General features: G+C 36.2%; 1 protein-coding gene across 1 annotated transcript in view; it reads right to left on the bottom strand.

Moving 5' to 3' along the window:
• ITGA4 (integrin subunit alpha 4) overlaps positions 1-14,963 on the bottom strand; it is a 79,513-nt gene that overhangs the window by 18,383 nt on the left and 46,167 nt on the right. The window contains exons 16-17 of the mRNA XM_036858974.1: positions 11,934-12,083; positions 5,483-5,559 (exon numbers count right to left, since the gene is read on the bottom strand). Coding sequence (XP_036714869.1) covers positions 5,483-5,559; positions 11,934-12,083 — 227 coding nt within the window. The remainder of the gene's footprint in view (positions 1-5,482; positions 5,560-11,933; positions 12,084-14,963) is intronic.

The following is a 14,963-nucleotide window of genomic DNA, read 5'->3' as shown; positions in this document are numbered from 1 at the left end:
GCTCCTGCCCCTTCCGGTTTACTGGGAACGTTGGTGCCTCAGCAGCCACAAGGGAAAAGCCAAGAGAACTGGAAAGATAACCATGAACCAATCATGAAGGCCCAGATTTTGGTAACTTCTCACTAAACCTGCAACCACCTTCTCCAGACTGCTTATGACGCAAAATAATTAAACACCTTTGTTTAAGTTACTATTAGTCCCGTACTCTGTTACTCACAGTTAAAAGCATTCCTCACTGATATGAAAGCACTTTTGTTCAGGAAAAGCCTCCATCACTTACCCTGGAAGCATGACGGAGGCACAGAAGAGAAGTAGTGTCATTTAGATCAGTCATCTCTGTGAAAGACTCGATTTTAAATTGCCTAGGTGATGGTTAATACCTGCTCTTCTATTTGTAATCTTTTAGATAAAGTCATATTTGTTCATTTTCATTTCGCACTGTAAGTCCATTTGAATGTGGTTTACTGTCCTGAGAATTTAGAGATTCAGGAGGAAGCCTTCACTTAACGAAAACATGAGATGGAGTGCATCAACACTATTTAGTTTGCTGTCGGCAGTCTATTAGTGCAGTCATCAGAAACTCATGTTTTTGATGGAGTAACTACATTTACCTGAAGCAGGTATGTAGCTCTGAGACACAGAAATACCATTAGTGCCAGCGGAGTTACAGTCGGGAGAAGGCATAGAACATATGGTTGCAATTTGCCTACCACGACTGAGAAGGCAGAGAGGACTCCTTTGCGGGAGAGGCAAATTCTTCTCTGAGAGAGTATCATTTATTAAAATGCAAAGTAGTTTGTCAGAACCCTTCACCCGTGGGCCTAAAAATTAATTCGAAGAGTTTTCATTTGAAAACTCTTCAAATAAGTTGTCATTTACCTAACGGAAATAGCCTGTAATCTTCCTAATTGATGCAAAACATGTGGGGCTTATACTTTACACTGGCCTTTAGGCCACTACAAACCTCACAGAACTGAAAACAACTGACCCAGGCACAGTCAGCAACTTTCTCGGGACATAAAGAAACAATAAACTCTGGACAAATAACCAGTACACGTGCAGAAAATGTTTAGAATTCACTGGCAATATTTAATTTTTTTATCCAAATGAAAACATTTTCATCGTGGTCTATAACTATTCCAACCACAATTTATCAAAACTAACAACTTTTCTCAAATCTTCATATGTACCAGGCTTTGTGCTATGCAATGCACTGGCCTGCATTATTGCATTTTATTTTTAAAACAACCTTACAGAGTACTATTTTACCTTCTTGCCAATGAGGAAGGAAGTTTACAGAGGTTGAAAGGCTTCTCTGAAAAGGTCATTCAGCTAGTAAATGGTACACAGACTTGAACCAGGTTAGTCTGACTTCAAATCTAAACTCTAAACCACCACAACACTGGTTCTCAGATTTCAGCTTGATAAGAACCACTGACAGCCTTCTTAATAATGAACATTTCTGGCCTGGTCCCCATGGATTCTGATTTGGATGGTCAGGGGCCTAGGAGCCTGCATTTCGACCAAGCATCCCAGGTGATTCTCATGAAGGTGACTCAAAGACCACACCTTGAGAAAAACTGCCTTATCTTCTGTTGGCTGCCATATAAAATCATAATGGACTTGATATTTCGACTACAGGAAACATTATCACTTCAAATTAAAAATGCAATGTAGGTAATGTAATTTCTCGTGAGAAATATGTAATGAAGAAAAACTGATAATTCAATTACATTAATGATTTAATATCTTAATTCAGTAAGATATAGTTTCATTCTTCAGGAGATAAGCATTCTCAGTAATATTTCCATATAAATTTCAACATCTCAATTTTTTCACGGGCCAGAGGGATTGCAGTGAAAGATGACAAGGTGACCATGGAAGTGTCTGATTTGAGAAGATGAAAACACCACTTATTTGTAGCTTAGATAATTTTTCCCACACAAAATACTTCTTCTTATCAAAGGCCCATGAGAGCAAAAGCACCAGGAAGACTAAGCATTTTAGAAAGAAAATAAATACGTGAATGGGAAGGTTATAAATTATTCGTCTAACAATTCAACAAAGGCACCACAATTACATGCTGGATTACAAAGCAGTTAGCGGTTGCTGTTTTTGGACTATCTAACCAGCCAATCTGGATGATTTAAGTATAAAGTCCAATTATCAGTCAAATAGGTTAGGGCTTCTTGGCCCTCAACTGTGGATGCTCAAGGCTATCCTGGCATTGCCTAGGTGAAAAGAATTAATTTATTCTCTGCCATATGTGATCCCAGCCCAGCAGGGTACTCAGTGCTGTTTGTCAACCTTTTTACTCATTCCTGGTTGGTTCCCTATCCCATTTATCTTAACAGCTATTTTGAATCTTTTCCCATTCCCTTCACAAGGTCCCAAACCCAACCTCAGAGCCCTCATCTTCCATATACAAACACACTTTTTATTCTGGCCATCCATTAATTCTATTTCCCTTCCTTCCACATTAAAATTTCTTAATCAATGCCAGCATCTATTCACAGCTTCTTAGCTTAAGATAAGGGGAATCTTAACTTCTTTCTAAGGCTAACCCTTCCACCTGAGTCTGATCCCAGGTACATGCTGTTTCCTTTAGGACCCTGTTCCATCCTCAGCAAACATCCACTTGTCACCTACAGTGTTCCAGGCACTGTGTTACCTATTGGGAACGCAAAGATGAAAAGACAGGAACCCACCTTGAAGCAGTGTACAGGATAGTGTGGAGACAGACAATAATAGTTCTGAGCACAGGTGCAATGGGACCAGGGCCACAGGAGGACTGGGTTTATGTAGCTGGAGACAAAGTGGGGGGGGGGGGGATTTACCTAGGAAACAGCTGAGATTTATAAGATAAATAAGCATTAATCAGATAGATAAGTCAAAGTGAAAAGATACAGAGGCTCAGGAGAGCACGGCATGGCCACACAACTATTCTGCAATCAATGGAAAAAAGTCCTGTGGAATTGCTGAGGAAGAGCACTAAGGACTTTAGATGTTAATGAGCTACTGAAGCCCTGCTATCAGAAGTGTAAGTTAGAAAGCCCACTCTGGAAACATCTTGGTAGAGGAATTTGAATAATGTAAAAATCAGAGGCCAGTAGCCCAGAAAGTGGTAAAGCTCAGTAGGATATTGAGTGACTGATTTGGAGCAATAGTAGTAGAGATGGAGAAGTATGATGGATAAAAAATACATCTGGGGCTTCCCTGGTGGCGCAGTGGTTGAGAATCTGCCTGCCAATGCAGGGGACACAGGTTCGAGCCCTGGTCCGGGAATATCCCACATGCCGCGGAGCAACTGGGCCCGTGAGCCACAGTTACTGAGCCTGCGCGTCTGGAGCCTGTGCTCCGCAACAAGAGAGGCTGTGATAGTGAGAGGCCCGCGCACCGCGATGAAGAGTGGCCCCCGCTTGCTGCAACTAGAGAAAGCCCTCGCACAGAAATGAAGACCCAACACAGCCATAAATACATAAATAAATAAATAAAAAATTTAAGGAAAAAAAAAACCCATCTGGGTTGGTAGTATCATAAGACTTGGTAATTTATTTGATGTCAGGGATAAGAAAGAGACAAGAATGCAGGTTGAGCTCCAGGTTGTTGGCTTTGGTAACTAACTAATGGTTGTCACTGGTGCAAAGTGACTGGGCACCCAAGACTGCATGTCTGATAGCCAACTGGATGGGGGGGCGTGGAACTCAGAGACACTGATTTGGGCATCAGCAGTGGAGGCAGACCAGGTGAGGTTATGGTTGTGGGCAAGATTATCAAGGGAAAATATGGGAGTGTGAGAAGGAGTGAGGGAGGGCTATTAAGAGAGCCAAAAGAGCCAAATTCAGTGGTCCTCCAAACACAACTGAGAAGGAGGGACTAGAGAAGTAAAAGGAGATGGATGGCATCTAAAAGGGAGTAGGATGGCATCCTGGAAATTAAAGCAAAAGACATTGGAAAAAAGGAAGTGAACAGCTGTCAAATTCTTCACAGGACAGTTCAAGTAATATCTGAAGTGTCCCCTGGATTTCAGTAGACTATTTCTTTGTGCAATTTATTCTTTTCCCTGCCTTTGATCCTCATACTTGTTTGTATCTTCCCATAATTAAATAACATTTGATAAATACATAAAAATTCAGTTGAACCTACTTGTTCCTAATAAATTCTCCTTCCCTTAATCACTGATGCTGTCATTTAGCTATGACTGCACAGAAATTCCTGTTAAAATTTGCCAGCGACATCCTTTTTCTCCCCCACCAGTCACATTTTAAGTGCCAACTTCCATGACCTTTCCTCAGTCATTATGCTCTCTGACTGCTACAAAATCACAGTATTAAGTCCCTCTTTTTACATTCTCCATTGGCTATTTCACCGTGGAGTTGGTTTTCCTCTTAGTTCTATGAAGATAATTTTTCAGTCTCCTGGAGTAAGTCCTTATTCTTTTTAAGCTCTTTAAATAAAATTTACCCACCCCTCTCAAGATTTGATCCTTAGTTCTCTGTGAAATTCACATTTCCATCGCAGGCATTCTCATAACTAATGTGAAGAGGACCTCCAAACATAATCCTGAACTAGATTTTCCACTGCAGAGCTACATATAGAAGTCTCATCAAATTCAACACACCCCAATTTAAACCTGCTTCCTCTATATCCCTACCTCCCCCAAACAGTCTCCCATATTCCTGCCCTGTCAGTGATGCCTCCTTGCCCTCTTTCACTCTCCATACACAACCAGCTCTTAACCTGAAGTGTGGGTTCTATCTCTCTGGTCCTCATTTTCACATCTTCCCTCCGACATGCAGAACAATTTCAACAGAGGCGATATAGACATGATATAGAATTACAATGGCTTATTTCCCAACATAAACAATAACAGCAATCAACAGTTATCCAGTTTGCACTGTGTGCACTATTCTAAGCACGTTTACATGTATTTTCTTTTTCCTGTTTCCCTTCTATGAATTTAGAAGACGAAGATGATTTATTCCCTTTCAAATGGGTCACACATATATTTAGGGATATCTTTGTTTTGTACATCAATCTGAATTATGTAACCAGTTTCTGGATGATAAAACACTAAGCATGATGTAGTAAAGGTTAGCTCATTTTGAACCAAAACTCTATTAACAGGCACTTACAAATGTCTGAAAAATAACTACAATTATGATAACGATAACCCAAAGCACATTTAAATCCTGAAATATCTTCCGAGTTATCAGTAAAAGGTTAAAATCATGCTTGATAAAACCATGGTGCTCACACATTCTCATTCTTTTGAAGAGTGGTAATCTTTGAGTGTATACTTATGTGACTGCTGTACAGAACACTTAGTCTCTTTCAGCAGAATGAGACTGCTGTTCTTTTCCAGGTCTTTAAATGCTGCTAACCCCCAAGGATTAGTTCTTAGTCCTTTACTCTTTAGAACCCACATGCACACACCAATTACCCCATCCTGATAAATAAGCAGAGAGCCAACTACACTTACTTCAAAAATCCAATTTTTGCAGAAACCTGTAAATCAGCAGAACAGTTTTCATGGGCACAAAATCTTGCAAAGTTTATCTGGAAATAAAATATGACAGTATTTTTTTATCTTAGTTCAAATCAGTAGGTATATTTCTATGTTTTTTAAAGGATAAAATATCTACGATACATGAAAAAATAAAATTAATATAGCAAATTGATAACTCCTTTCTACCTTTTGAAGAGTTCAATTTGAGTATTAGTAGGTTCAGATGACAATTCCAGGGCTAAAGGAACCACGTTCTTTCAATAGGTAAATTTAAAGCCTGAGTTTGTTAAGTGAAAGAAATAATTTCTTTCTTTCATAACAGTTGTATAAAAAGAAGTTTAATCAGACTGTGGTAGTAACCTCTGTAAGTGTTTAGAACCTGCGCTGCCAAGATTTTCTTCGTTGAGTCCCTCTCGATTTTCTGGTGCTGCCGTTTGATCCTGCTTATTATGCATACGCATGACAATTTTCACAGATGGCAGAACAGTGATTTTATACTTGTTGAAAATAATAAAATGTAGAAACTTTACTTTGAGGATACAGTGAATAAAAATAAATGATAGTTTATCAACAGGTTCCAGAATTTATTTAATTCTGAGCATTTTAATAGGACCCAGAGATACTGTAAGGTACACAGGAAGCCCTGAGGTATAAGCTGGACAAAGGAAAAATAGAGAGATATAAAAAGAAAGGCAGCTGAGAGGAACAGGTGAGAGAAGAAGAGATGCAGAAAAGAAAGAAATCTAGAAAGTCAGAGAAGGAGGCAGGCACATGAAATGTGAAGTGGGTACAGCGTTGTCAAATGGCACGTCAGACCAGAGACTGCCTATACCAGCGGGAGCAGAGGGAAAGTGTAAATCGTTCTCTAAATAATTAATATAATTTTTTCTACTTCTCTTATTCGTAAAGCAGGTTGTTTGAAGAATCAAAATGTAGCTCATTTGTAGCTCATTCTAATATAACTACAAATTGCTAAGGTTTGGGCTTATGTACTTACAATATTGAGATGTTCATTATTAAACACATTTAAAAGTAGTTGATATTGAAAACTGAAGTTCAACAGAAGAGTGAAAAAAAACTGACTTCCATAAATATTTTCATACAAGGCTATAGAGAGACTTTGCTCTTAATTTATTATCTTCATTTGATCTAGTATTGTAGACCAGACACTGCTGATTGTAAGCTCAAATATCTTAAAACGACTTAGGGGCAATTTTATCTGGACAGGATATTAACTAGACCTTTAAATGTCCCTTTCATCTTTTGCATTCTGTGTGCCATTACTGAAGGTTTTAATGAATGCTTTAACCATGGCCCCAAACATCCTGTTGACTCTGTCTTTGTGTTGTTGGACAGTAAAAGTCTGAACAACTGGACTCCTGGGAATAAACACACAGTGAGTGAAACTGATATATTTTGGGATACATTTTATTTTATTTAAATTTTTTTTAAACATCTTTATGGGAGTATAATTGCTTTACAATGGTGTGTTAGTCTGTGCTTTATAACAAAGTGAATCAGCTATACATATACATATATCCCCATATCTCCTCCCTCCTGTGTCTCCCTCCCACCCTCCCTATCCCACCTCTCTAGGTGGTCACAAAGCACCGAGCTGATCTCCCTGTGCTATGTGGCTGCTTCCCAGTAGCTATCTATTTTACATTTGGTAGTGTATATATGTCCATGCCACTTTCTCACTTCATCCCAGCTTACCCTTCTCCTTCCCTGTATCCTCAAGCCCATTCTCTACGTCTGCATCTTTATTTCTGCCCTGCCCCTAGGTTCTTCATAACCTTTTTTTTTAGATTCCATATGTATGTGTTAGCATATGGTATTTGTTTTTCTCTTTCTGAATTACTTCTCTCTATATGACAGACTCTAGGTCCATTCACCTCACCACAAATAACTCAATTTCGTTTCTTTTTATGGCTGAGTAATATTCCATTGTATATATATGTCACATCCTCTTTATCCATTCATCTGTCGTTGGACACTTAGGTTGCTTCCATGTCCTGGCTATTGTAAATAGAGCTGCAATGAACATTGTGGTACATGACTCTTTTTGAATTATGGTTTTCTCAGGGTATATGCCCAGTAGTGAGATTGCTGAGTCGTATGGTAGTTCTATTTTTAGTTTTTTAAGGAACCTCCATACTGTTCTCCATAGTGGCTGTATCAATTTACATTCCCACCAACAGTGCAAGAGGGTTCCCTTTTCTCCAAACCCTCTCCAGCATTTGTTGTTTGTAGATTTTTTGATGATGGCCATTCTGACTGGTGTGAGGTGATACCTGATTGTAGTTTTGATTTGAATTTCTCTAATGATTAGTGATGTTGAGCATTTTTTCATGTGTTTGTTGGCAATCCATATATCTTCTTTGGAGAAATGTCTATTTAGGTCTTCTGCCCATTCTTGGATTGGGTTGTTTCCTTTTTTGATATTGAGCTGCATGAGTTGCTTGTAAATTTTGGAGATTAATCCTTTGTCAGTTTCTTCATTTGCAAATATTTTCTCCCATACTGAGGGCTGTGTTTTCGCCTTGCTTATGATTTCCTTTGCTGTGCAAAAGCTTTTAAGTTTCATTAGGTCCCATTTGTTTATTTTTGTTTTTATTTCCATTTCTCTAGGAGGTGGGTCAAAAAGGATCTTGCTGTGATTTATGTCATAGAGTGTTCTGCCTATGTTTTCCTCTAAGAGTTTGATAGTGTCTGGTCTTACATTTAGGTCTTTAATCCATTTTGAGTTTATTTTTGTGTATAGTGTTAGGGAGTGTTCTAATTTCATTCTTTTACATGTAGCTATCCAGTCTTCCCAGCACCACTTATTGAAGAGGCTGTCTTTTCTCCACTGTATATTCTTGCCTCTTTTATCAAAAATAAGGTGACCATATGTGCATGGGTTTATCTTTGGGCTTTCTATCCTGTTCCATTGATCTATACTTCTGTTTTTGTGCCAGTACCATACTGTCTTGATTACTGTAGCTTTGTAGTATAGTCTGAAGTCTGGGAGCCTGATTCCTCCAGCTCCATTTTTCTTTCTCAAGATTGCTTTGGCTAATCAGAGTCTTTTGTGTTTGCATACAAATTGTGAAATTTTTTGTTCTAGTTCTGTGAAAAATGCCATTGGTAGTTTGATAGGGAATGCATTGAATCTGTAGATTGCTTTGGGTAGTAGAGTCATTTTCACAATGTTGATTCTTCCAGTCCAAGAACATGGTATATCTCTCCATCTGTTTGTATCATCTTTAATTTCTTTCATCAGTGTCTTATAATTTTCTGCATACAGGTCTTTTGTCTACTTAGGTAGGTTTATTCCTAGGTATTTTATTCTTTTGTTGCAATGGTAAATGGGAGTGTTTCCTTAATTTCTTTTTCAGATTTTTCATCATTAGTGTACAGGAATGCAAGAGATTTCTGTGCATTAATTTTGTATCCTGCTACTTTACCAAATTCATTGATTAGCTCTAGTAGTTTTGGTAGCGTCTTTAGGATTCTCTACGTATAGTATCATGTCATCTGCAAAAAGTGACAGTTTTACATCTTCTTTTCCGATTTGGATTCCTTTAATTTCTTTTTCTTCTCTGATTGCTGTGGCTAAAACTTCCAAAACTATGTTGAATAACAGTGGTGAGAGTGGGCAACCTTGTCTTGTTCCTGATCTTAGAGGAAATGCTTTCAGTTTTTCACCATTGAGAATGACGTTGGCTGTGGGTTTGTCATATATGGCCTTTATTATGTTGAGGTAAGTTCTTTCTATGCCTACTTTCTGGAGGGTTTTTATCTTAAATGTGTGCTGAATTTTGTCAAAAGCTTTTTCTGCATCTACTGAGATGATCGTATGGTTTTTCTCCTTCAATTTGTTAATATGGTGTATCACATTGATTGATTTGCATATATTGAAGAATCCTTGCATTCCTGGGATAAACCCCACTTGATCATGGTGTATGATCCTTTTAATGTGCCGTTGGATTCTGTTTGCTAGTATTTTGTTGAGGTTTTTTGCATCTATGTTCATCAGTGATATTGGCCTGTAGTTTTCCTTCTCTGTGACATCTTTGTCTGGTTTTGGTATCAGGGTGGCCTCATAGAATGAGTTTGGGAGTGTTCCTTCCTCTGCTATATTTTGGAAGAGTTTGAGAAGTATAGGTGTTAGCTCTTCTATAAATATTTGATAGAATTTGCCTGTGAAGCCGTCTGGTCCTGGGCTCTTGTTTGTTAGAAGATTTTTAATCACAGTTTCAATTTCACTGCTTGTGATTGGTCTGTTTATATTTTCTATTTCTTCCTGGGTCAGTCTCGGAAGGTTCTGCTTTTCTAAGAATTTGTCCATTTCTTCCAGGTTGTCCATTTTATTGGCATATAGTTGCTTGTAGTAATCTCTCATGATCCTTTGTATTTCTGCAGTCTCAGTTGTTACTTCTCCTTTTTCATTTCTAATTCTATTAATCTGAGTCTTCTCCCTTTTTTTCTTGATGAGTCTGGCTAATGGTTTATCAATTTTGCTTATGTTGTCAAAGAACCAGCCTTTAGTTTTACTGATCTTTGTTATTGTTTCCTTCATTTCTTTTTCATTCATTTCTGATCTCATCTTTATGATATCTTTCCTTCTGCTAACTTTGGGTTTTTTTGTTCTTCTTTCTCTAATTGCTTTAGGTGTAAGGTTAGGTTGTTTATTTGAGATGTTTCTTGTTTCTTGAGGTAGGATTTTGTATTGCTATAAACTCCCCTCTTAGAATTGCTTTTGCTGCATCCCATAGGTTTTGGGTCTTCGTGTCATTTTCATTGGCATTTGTTTCTAGGTATTTTTTGATTTCCTCTTTGATTTCTTCAGTGACCTCTTGATTATTAAGTAGTGTATTGTTTAGCCTCCATGTGTTTGTAATTTTTACAGATTTTTTCCTGTAATTTGTATCTAGTCTCATAGTGTTGTGGTCAGAAAAGATACCTGATACGATTTCAATTTTCTTAAATTTACCAAGGCTTGATTTGTGACCCAAGATATGATCTATCCTGGAGAATGTTCCACGAGCACTTGAGAAGAAAGTGTATTCTGTTGTTTTTGGGTGGAATGTCCTATAAATATCAATTAAGTCCATCTTGTTTAATGTATCATTTAAAGCTTGTGTTTTCTTATTTATTTTCATTTTGGATGATCTGTCCATTGGTGAAAGTGGGGTGTTAAAGTCCCCTACTATGATTGTGTTACTGTCGATTTCCCCTTTTATGGCTGTTAGTATTTGCCTTATGTATTGAGGTGCTCCTATGTTGGGTGCATAAATATTTACAATTGTTATATCTTCTTCTTGGATTGATCCCTTGATCATTGTGTAGTGTCCTTCTTTGTCTCTTGTAATAGTCTTTATTTTAAAGTCTATTTTGCCTGATATGAGAATTGCTACTCCAGCTTTCTTTTGATTTCCATTTGCATGGAATATCTTTTTCCATCCCCTCACTTTCAGTCTGTATGTGTCCCTGTATGTGAGGTGGGTCTCTTGTAGACAGCCTATATACGGGGCTTTTTTTTGTATCTATTCGGCCAGTCTCTGTCTTTTGGTTGGAGCATTTAATCCATTTACATTTAAGGTAATTATTGATATGTATGTTCCTATTACCATTTTCTTAATTGTTTTGGGTTTGTTATTGTAGGTCTTTTCCTTCTGTTGTGTTTCCTGCCTAGAGAAGTCCCTTTAGCATTTGTTGTAAAGCTGGTTTGGTGGTGCTGAATTCTCTTAGCCTTTGCTTGTCTGTAAAGTTTTTAATTTCTCCATCGAATCTGAATGAGATCCTTGCTGGGTAGAGTAATCTTGGTTGTAGGTTTTTCCCTTTCATCACTTTAGGGATACATTTTAAAAAGCAGTTCACTGGTTAGAATGCAGGATCCATCTCAAAATGCACACACCATTTAAGTTAAAAAGAGAAACTGTTGTGTAATATAAATACATGTTTATAAATGAGTAAAATCTGACTAACAAGACATGAGTGAATCTGTAGGTAGGGTGAGTGAGAGGGAGACAAACTGAAAAAGAAGGAGACAGAAAATGAGAAAGATAAGCTGAACACACATGACGATGCTGAATAACTCATGAATGCAACTCACTTCCATTAGGAGTGCTCTCTGGAAATATATTTTCTTCACTGGCAAGGCATTGAGGAGAGAAAATTAACATTTTATGTATATGGGAAACCACTGTTATGACTAAATGCATATTTAAAAGTATTCAGTTCAATATCCTAAAGGGAATATAAAAAATAAAGAAAAATGGAAAACAAGACATACCATAAATCTTTTTTATAAAAAAAATTCATTAAAATATAAAAAAAATTCAGAGAGAGTTCATTTCCTCAGAACTATGTAGTATTTCAAAAAAATTTCATCAGTTATATGTCACATGATGTTTCAAATAAAGGAAAAAATTCCTACTGTTTTTGCAATGATGTCTTTTTCTTTCTTCTGCTGAAGAATTGGCTGAAGTGGTGGGAATTCCTCTGTACTTCGTTTACTGATGACATGATGCCCCAGGTGGTAAGCGGCTTCAATCTGAATTGGGGTGAGGATGTCCTGTACATCTTTCTAACGAAATTGAAAACCACATGAATTAATAACAAAAATAAGCATCTAAATAAAAAAAATATATAAAGTCCCTCCTTTCCTGCATAAGGTCAAACACAATATATAGAAGTCAAAGAAAATCCTTCCCTTTTAAGCTAAATTGTTAAAAAATTGAACTATTTTCACACATTACAAAAGCAATCACATTTATTAGGAAAAAGACAAAAGGTATTAAAAATGAAAAAACATAACTATCCAATAATAGTTATGGAGGTCTACATTTTGGCATATTTTCTTCAATGCTATTTTCTATGCATACAATTTTCTTATTAGTTGTTACAGTTTTTCTACATTTATTGTGCTTTTACACTTTACAAAGAAAGAGTTCCTGGAATTTTTATCAATGATACAGGAATTGTAACCCATTTGGAATCCATTCTGCTCTGTATGACACTCTTTTAAGTTTAATATCTTACTAATTTTTTACATAGCATTTATTATTCTTAATCTTCTTTATATGTAGTCAAAAAGTCTTTAATTAGATTTTTAAAATTTATTGTCTTCTGTCCCCCAAGAAACGACTCTTGAGTTTATTACACTGGTTGTCAATTCATATATTTTAATCTTTATTTCTACATGCAGGCATTATTTTTCTCTCTTTTAAAAACATTTTCCCATGAACTTAAAATTTATTTCATCTTTTCATTCGATTATTCAATAGCCCCCTCATTAAATGGGAATATACAACATTACTATCAAAATTATTTGCTAACATAAACATGCACAAACACTAAAATAACTGACAAGAAAATAACTTTGAAATAGTTTGGCATTCAATTAAGGAAACACTTCCTTAAATAGTAAAGGTGTTCTAGAATCACAAGTCTGTGAAAAAAAAAAAATATGGAAGTCAAGTAAGATTAAAAAACATGGCATCTCTTAGAAAGTGCTTCTCAGAGCAGCCCTGCCTAGACAGATATGAGATTTTCAAAATATACTGAACAAAGCAGACTCATTTATTGCTCTCCCTATCTAAGAGGATGGGCAAATAAGATTCTACTATAAAGTAATCCATGAGAATTTATAACAGAATTCAGTTGACAATTTAAACTGCATGAAATAAGACATGTTGATGGCAAATCTATATAGAACAAGTAGCTTATGCACACCAAAAGTTAAAAGTAGATATTATCTCAGGATTTGAGACAGAAGCTCACAATCAGCAGATATAGTCCACCTACACAGGAACTATGCAGTTTTTTTCTTTCTTTTTTTTTTTTGGTATTATAATTGTTACTATACACAGAAGATATTCAAAGGATTGGTCACACACTTCGTCTTTCACACTAACAATTTAAACGTAAAGCTTGGCTTGACTCTACTTTTCATATGCCCGTTTCAATCTACATTTCTTCTCATTTTAAAAAAATAGATTCATCAAAGTCCCACTAAAGAAACTCAAATGTTTTCATTGGGACTAGACATATTGATTTTAACCATAATTGAGTTTTATATTTATGAGGTTTATATTTACACTTAGTGAGTTCCTTAGTAGATCCATGACACTGTAATTGACAGACCTCCTATTGAATAATGTCAGTGGAATTCTATTTATCTAGACAATTCAGAGTTGGAATATAGCTTAAACATTTCTGCCTAAAAGCAGATTTCCAAAGCTCATAAATTAACAATCCCTACTGAATAGAAAAAAATACCTATCATACAGATTACTGCTATGCTATTTATGCTTATAGTAACTTTTGATAAAAATCAATGAAGTTAATAAAGATGACATTTCACATAAGACTACACCTATTCTATGTTTTTTATGTAATTATAAAAAAGGATGTAATTGTTTCTTCTCATCATTTACAATATTATATATAAATTATATAAATATAAATATATATATTCATAAATTGGTTAAAAGCAAGTGGTCTGAAGGTAGAGTACGGGGGTTCAAACCTCCGGTCCTTCACTTGTTATCTATATGTAACCTTGGGCAATTTACATAATCTGTCTATGGAACAATTACTTCATCTGAAAATGGTTGGTAATAATGATAATGAAAATGATGATTATGACACCTATACCTTATTGTGAGGATTCAATGACATAACATATGTAAAACACTTAGTACAATGCCTGGTACGTATTAAGGTCTCAATAGATGTTAAATATTATAATTATTATGTGTATATTACTGCAAAATGTAGCTATATAAGCCAACCAAGGAATTACAGAATTTCAATTTCTTATAATAAATTCTGGTGACTATTTGGAAGGAATAAGAAAAAAGAAAATTAATCTATTGCCAACCAGTGAACACTAAATAGAAAATGAGCTATGTTTTCTACTAATACAACTATTAGACTTGTATTAATTAAGTGGTACCTGGAAGATGTGTAGCATGACTCAGAGTACTCAAGATCTCTCAGGGCTTTTCCATTCTCACACATGGAGATGTTTTTATTAGATTACTTGGTAAGTGATCATCTCAACTCGAAACCTTGACCATATAGGAATGCTGCAAATCAAGGTCCAAATCCCAAGTTATCAACTTGTGAAAATGGAACAGCTTGAAGCCCTGAGTATTACAATAGCAAACTCGATTAAATTATTCACTAGGTATAGGAGCTAGACAGCCACTGACTGTCCCTCCACATGTCCACTGCTTTAATTCTTCTCAACAAGCTTGCTTTGACCACATCACATGTTATCTAATTCATACTAATTTTCCACAAGGTCTTCTCTACATCTGGTGTATATTACTTTCATTATCCTAATTAGCTATTAATTATGCCTTTCTCACAATATATAAAATGTACGTGCACTCTCGCAAGAACTGTATTTGACAGATATTCACACTTACTTAACCTTAACATCTCCACCTAAGGACAA

The sequence above is a fragment of the Balaenoptera musculus genome, chromosome 7 (genome assembly GCF_009873245.2).
Source record: "Balaenoptera musculus isolate JJ_BM4_2016_0621 chromosome 7, mBalMus1.pri.v3, whole genome shotgun sequence".
NCBI classification, from domain to species: Eukaryota; Metazoa; Chordata; class Mammalia; order Artiodactyla; family Balaenopteridae; genus Balaenoptera; species Balaenoptera musculus.
The sequence above is the reverse complement of the archived record's forward strand: the minus strand, read 5'-3'. Positions and strand labels throughout refer to the sequence as shown.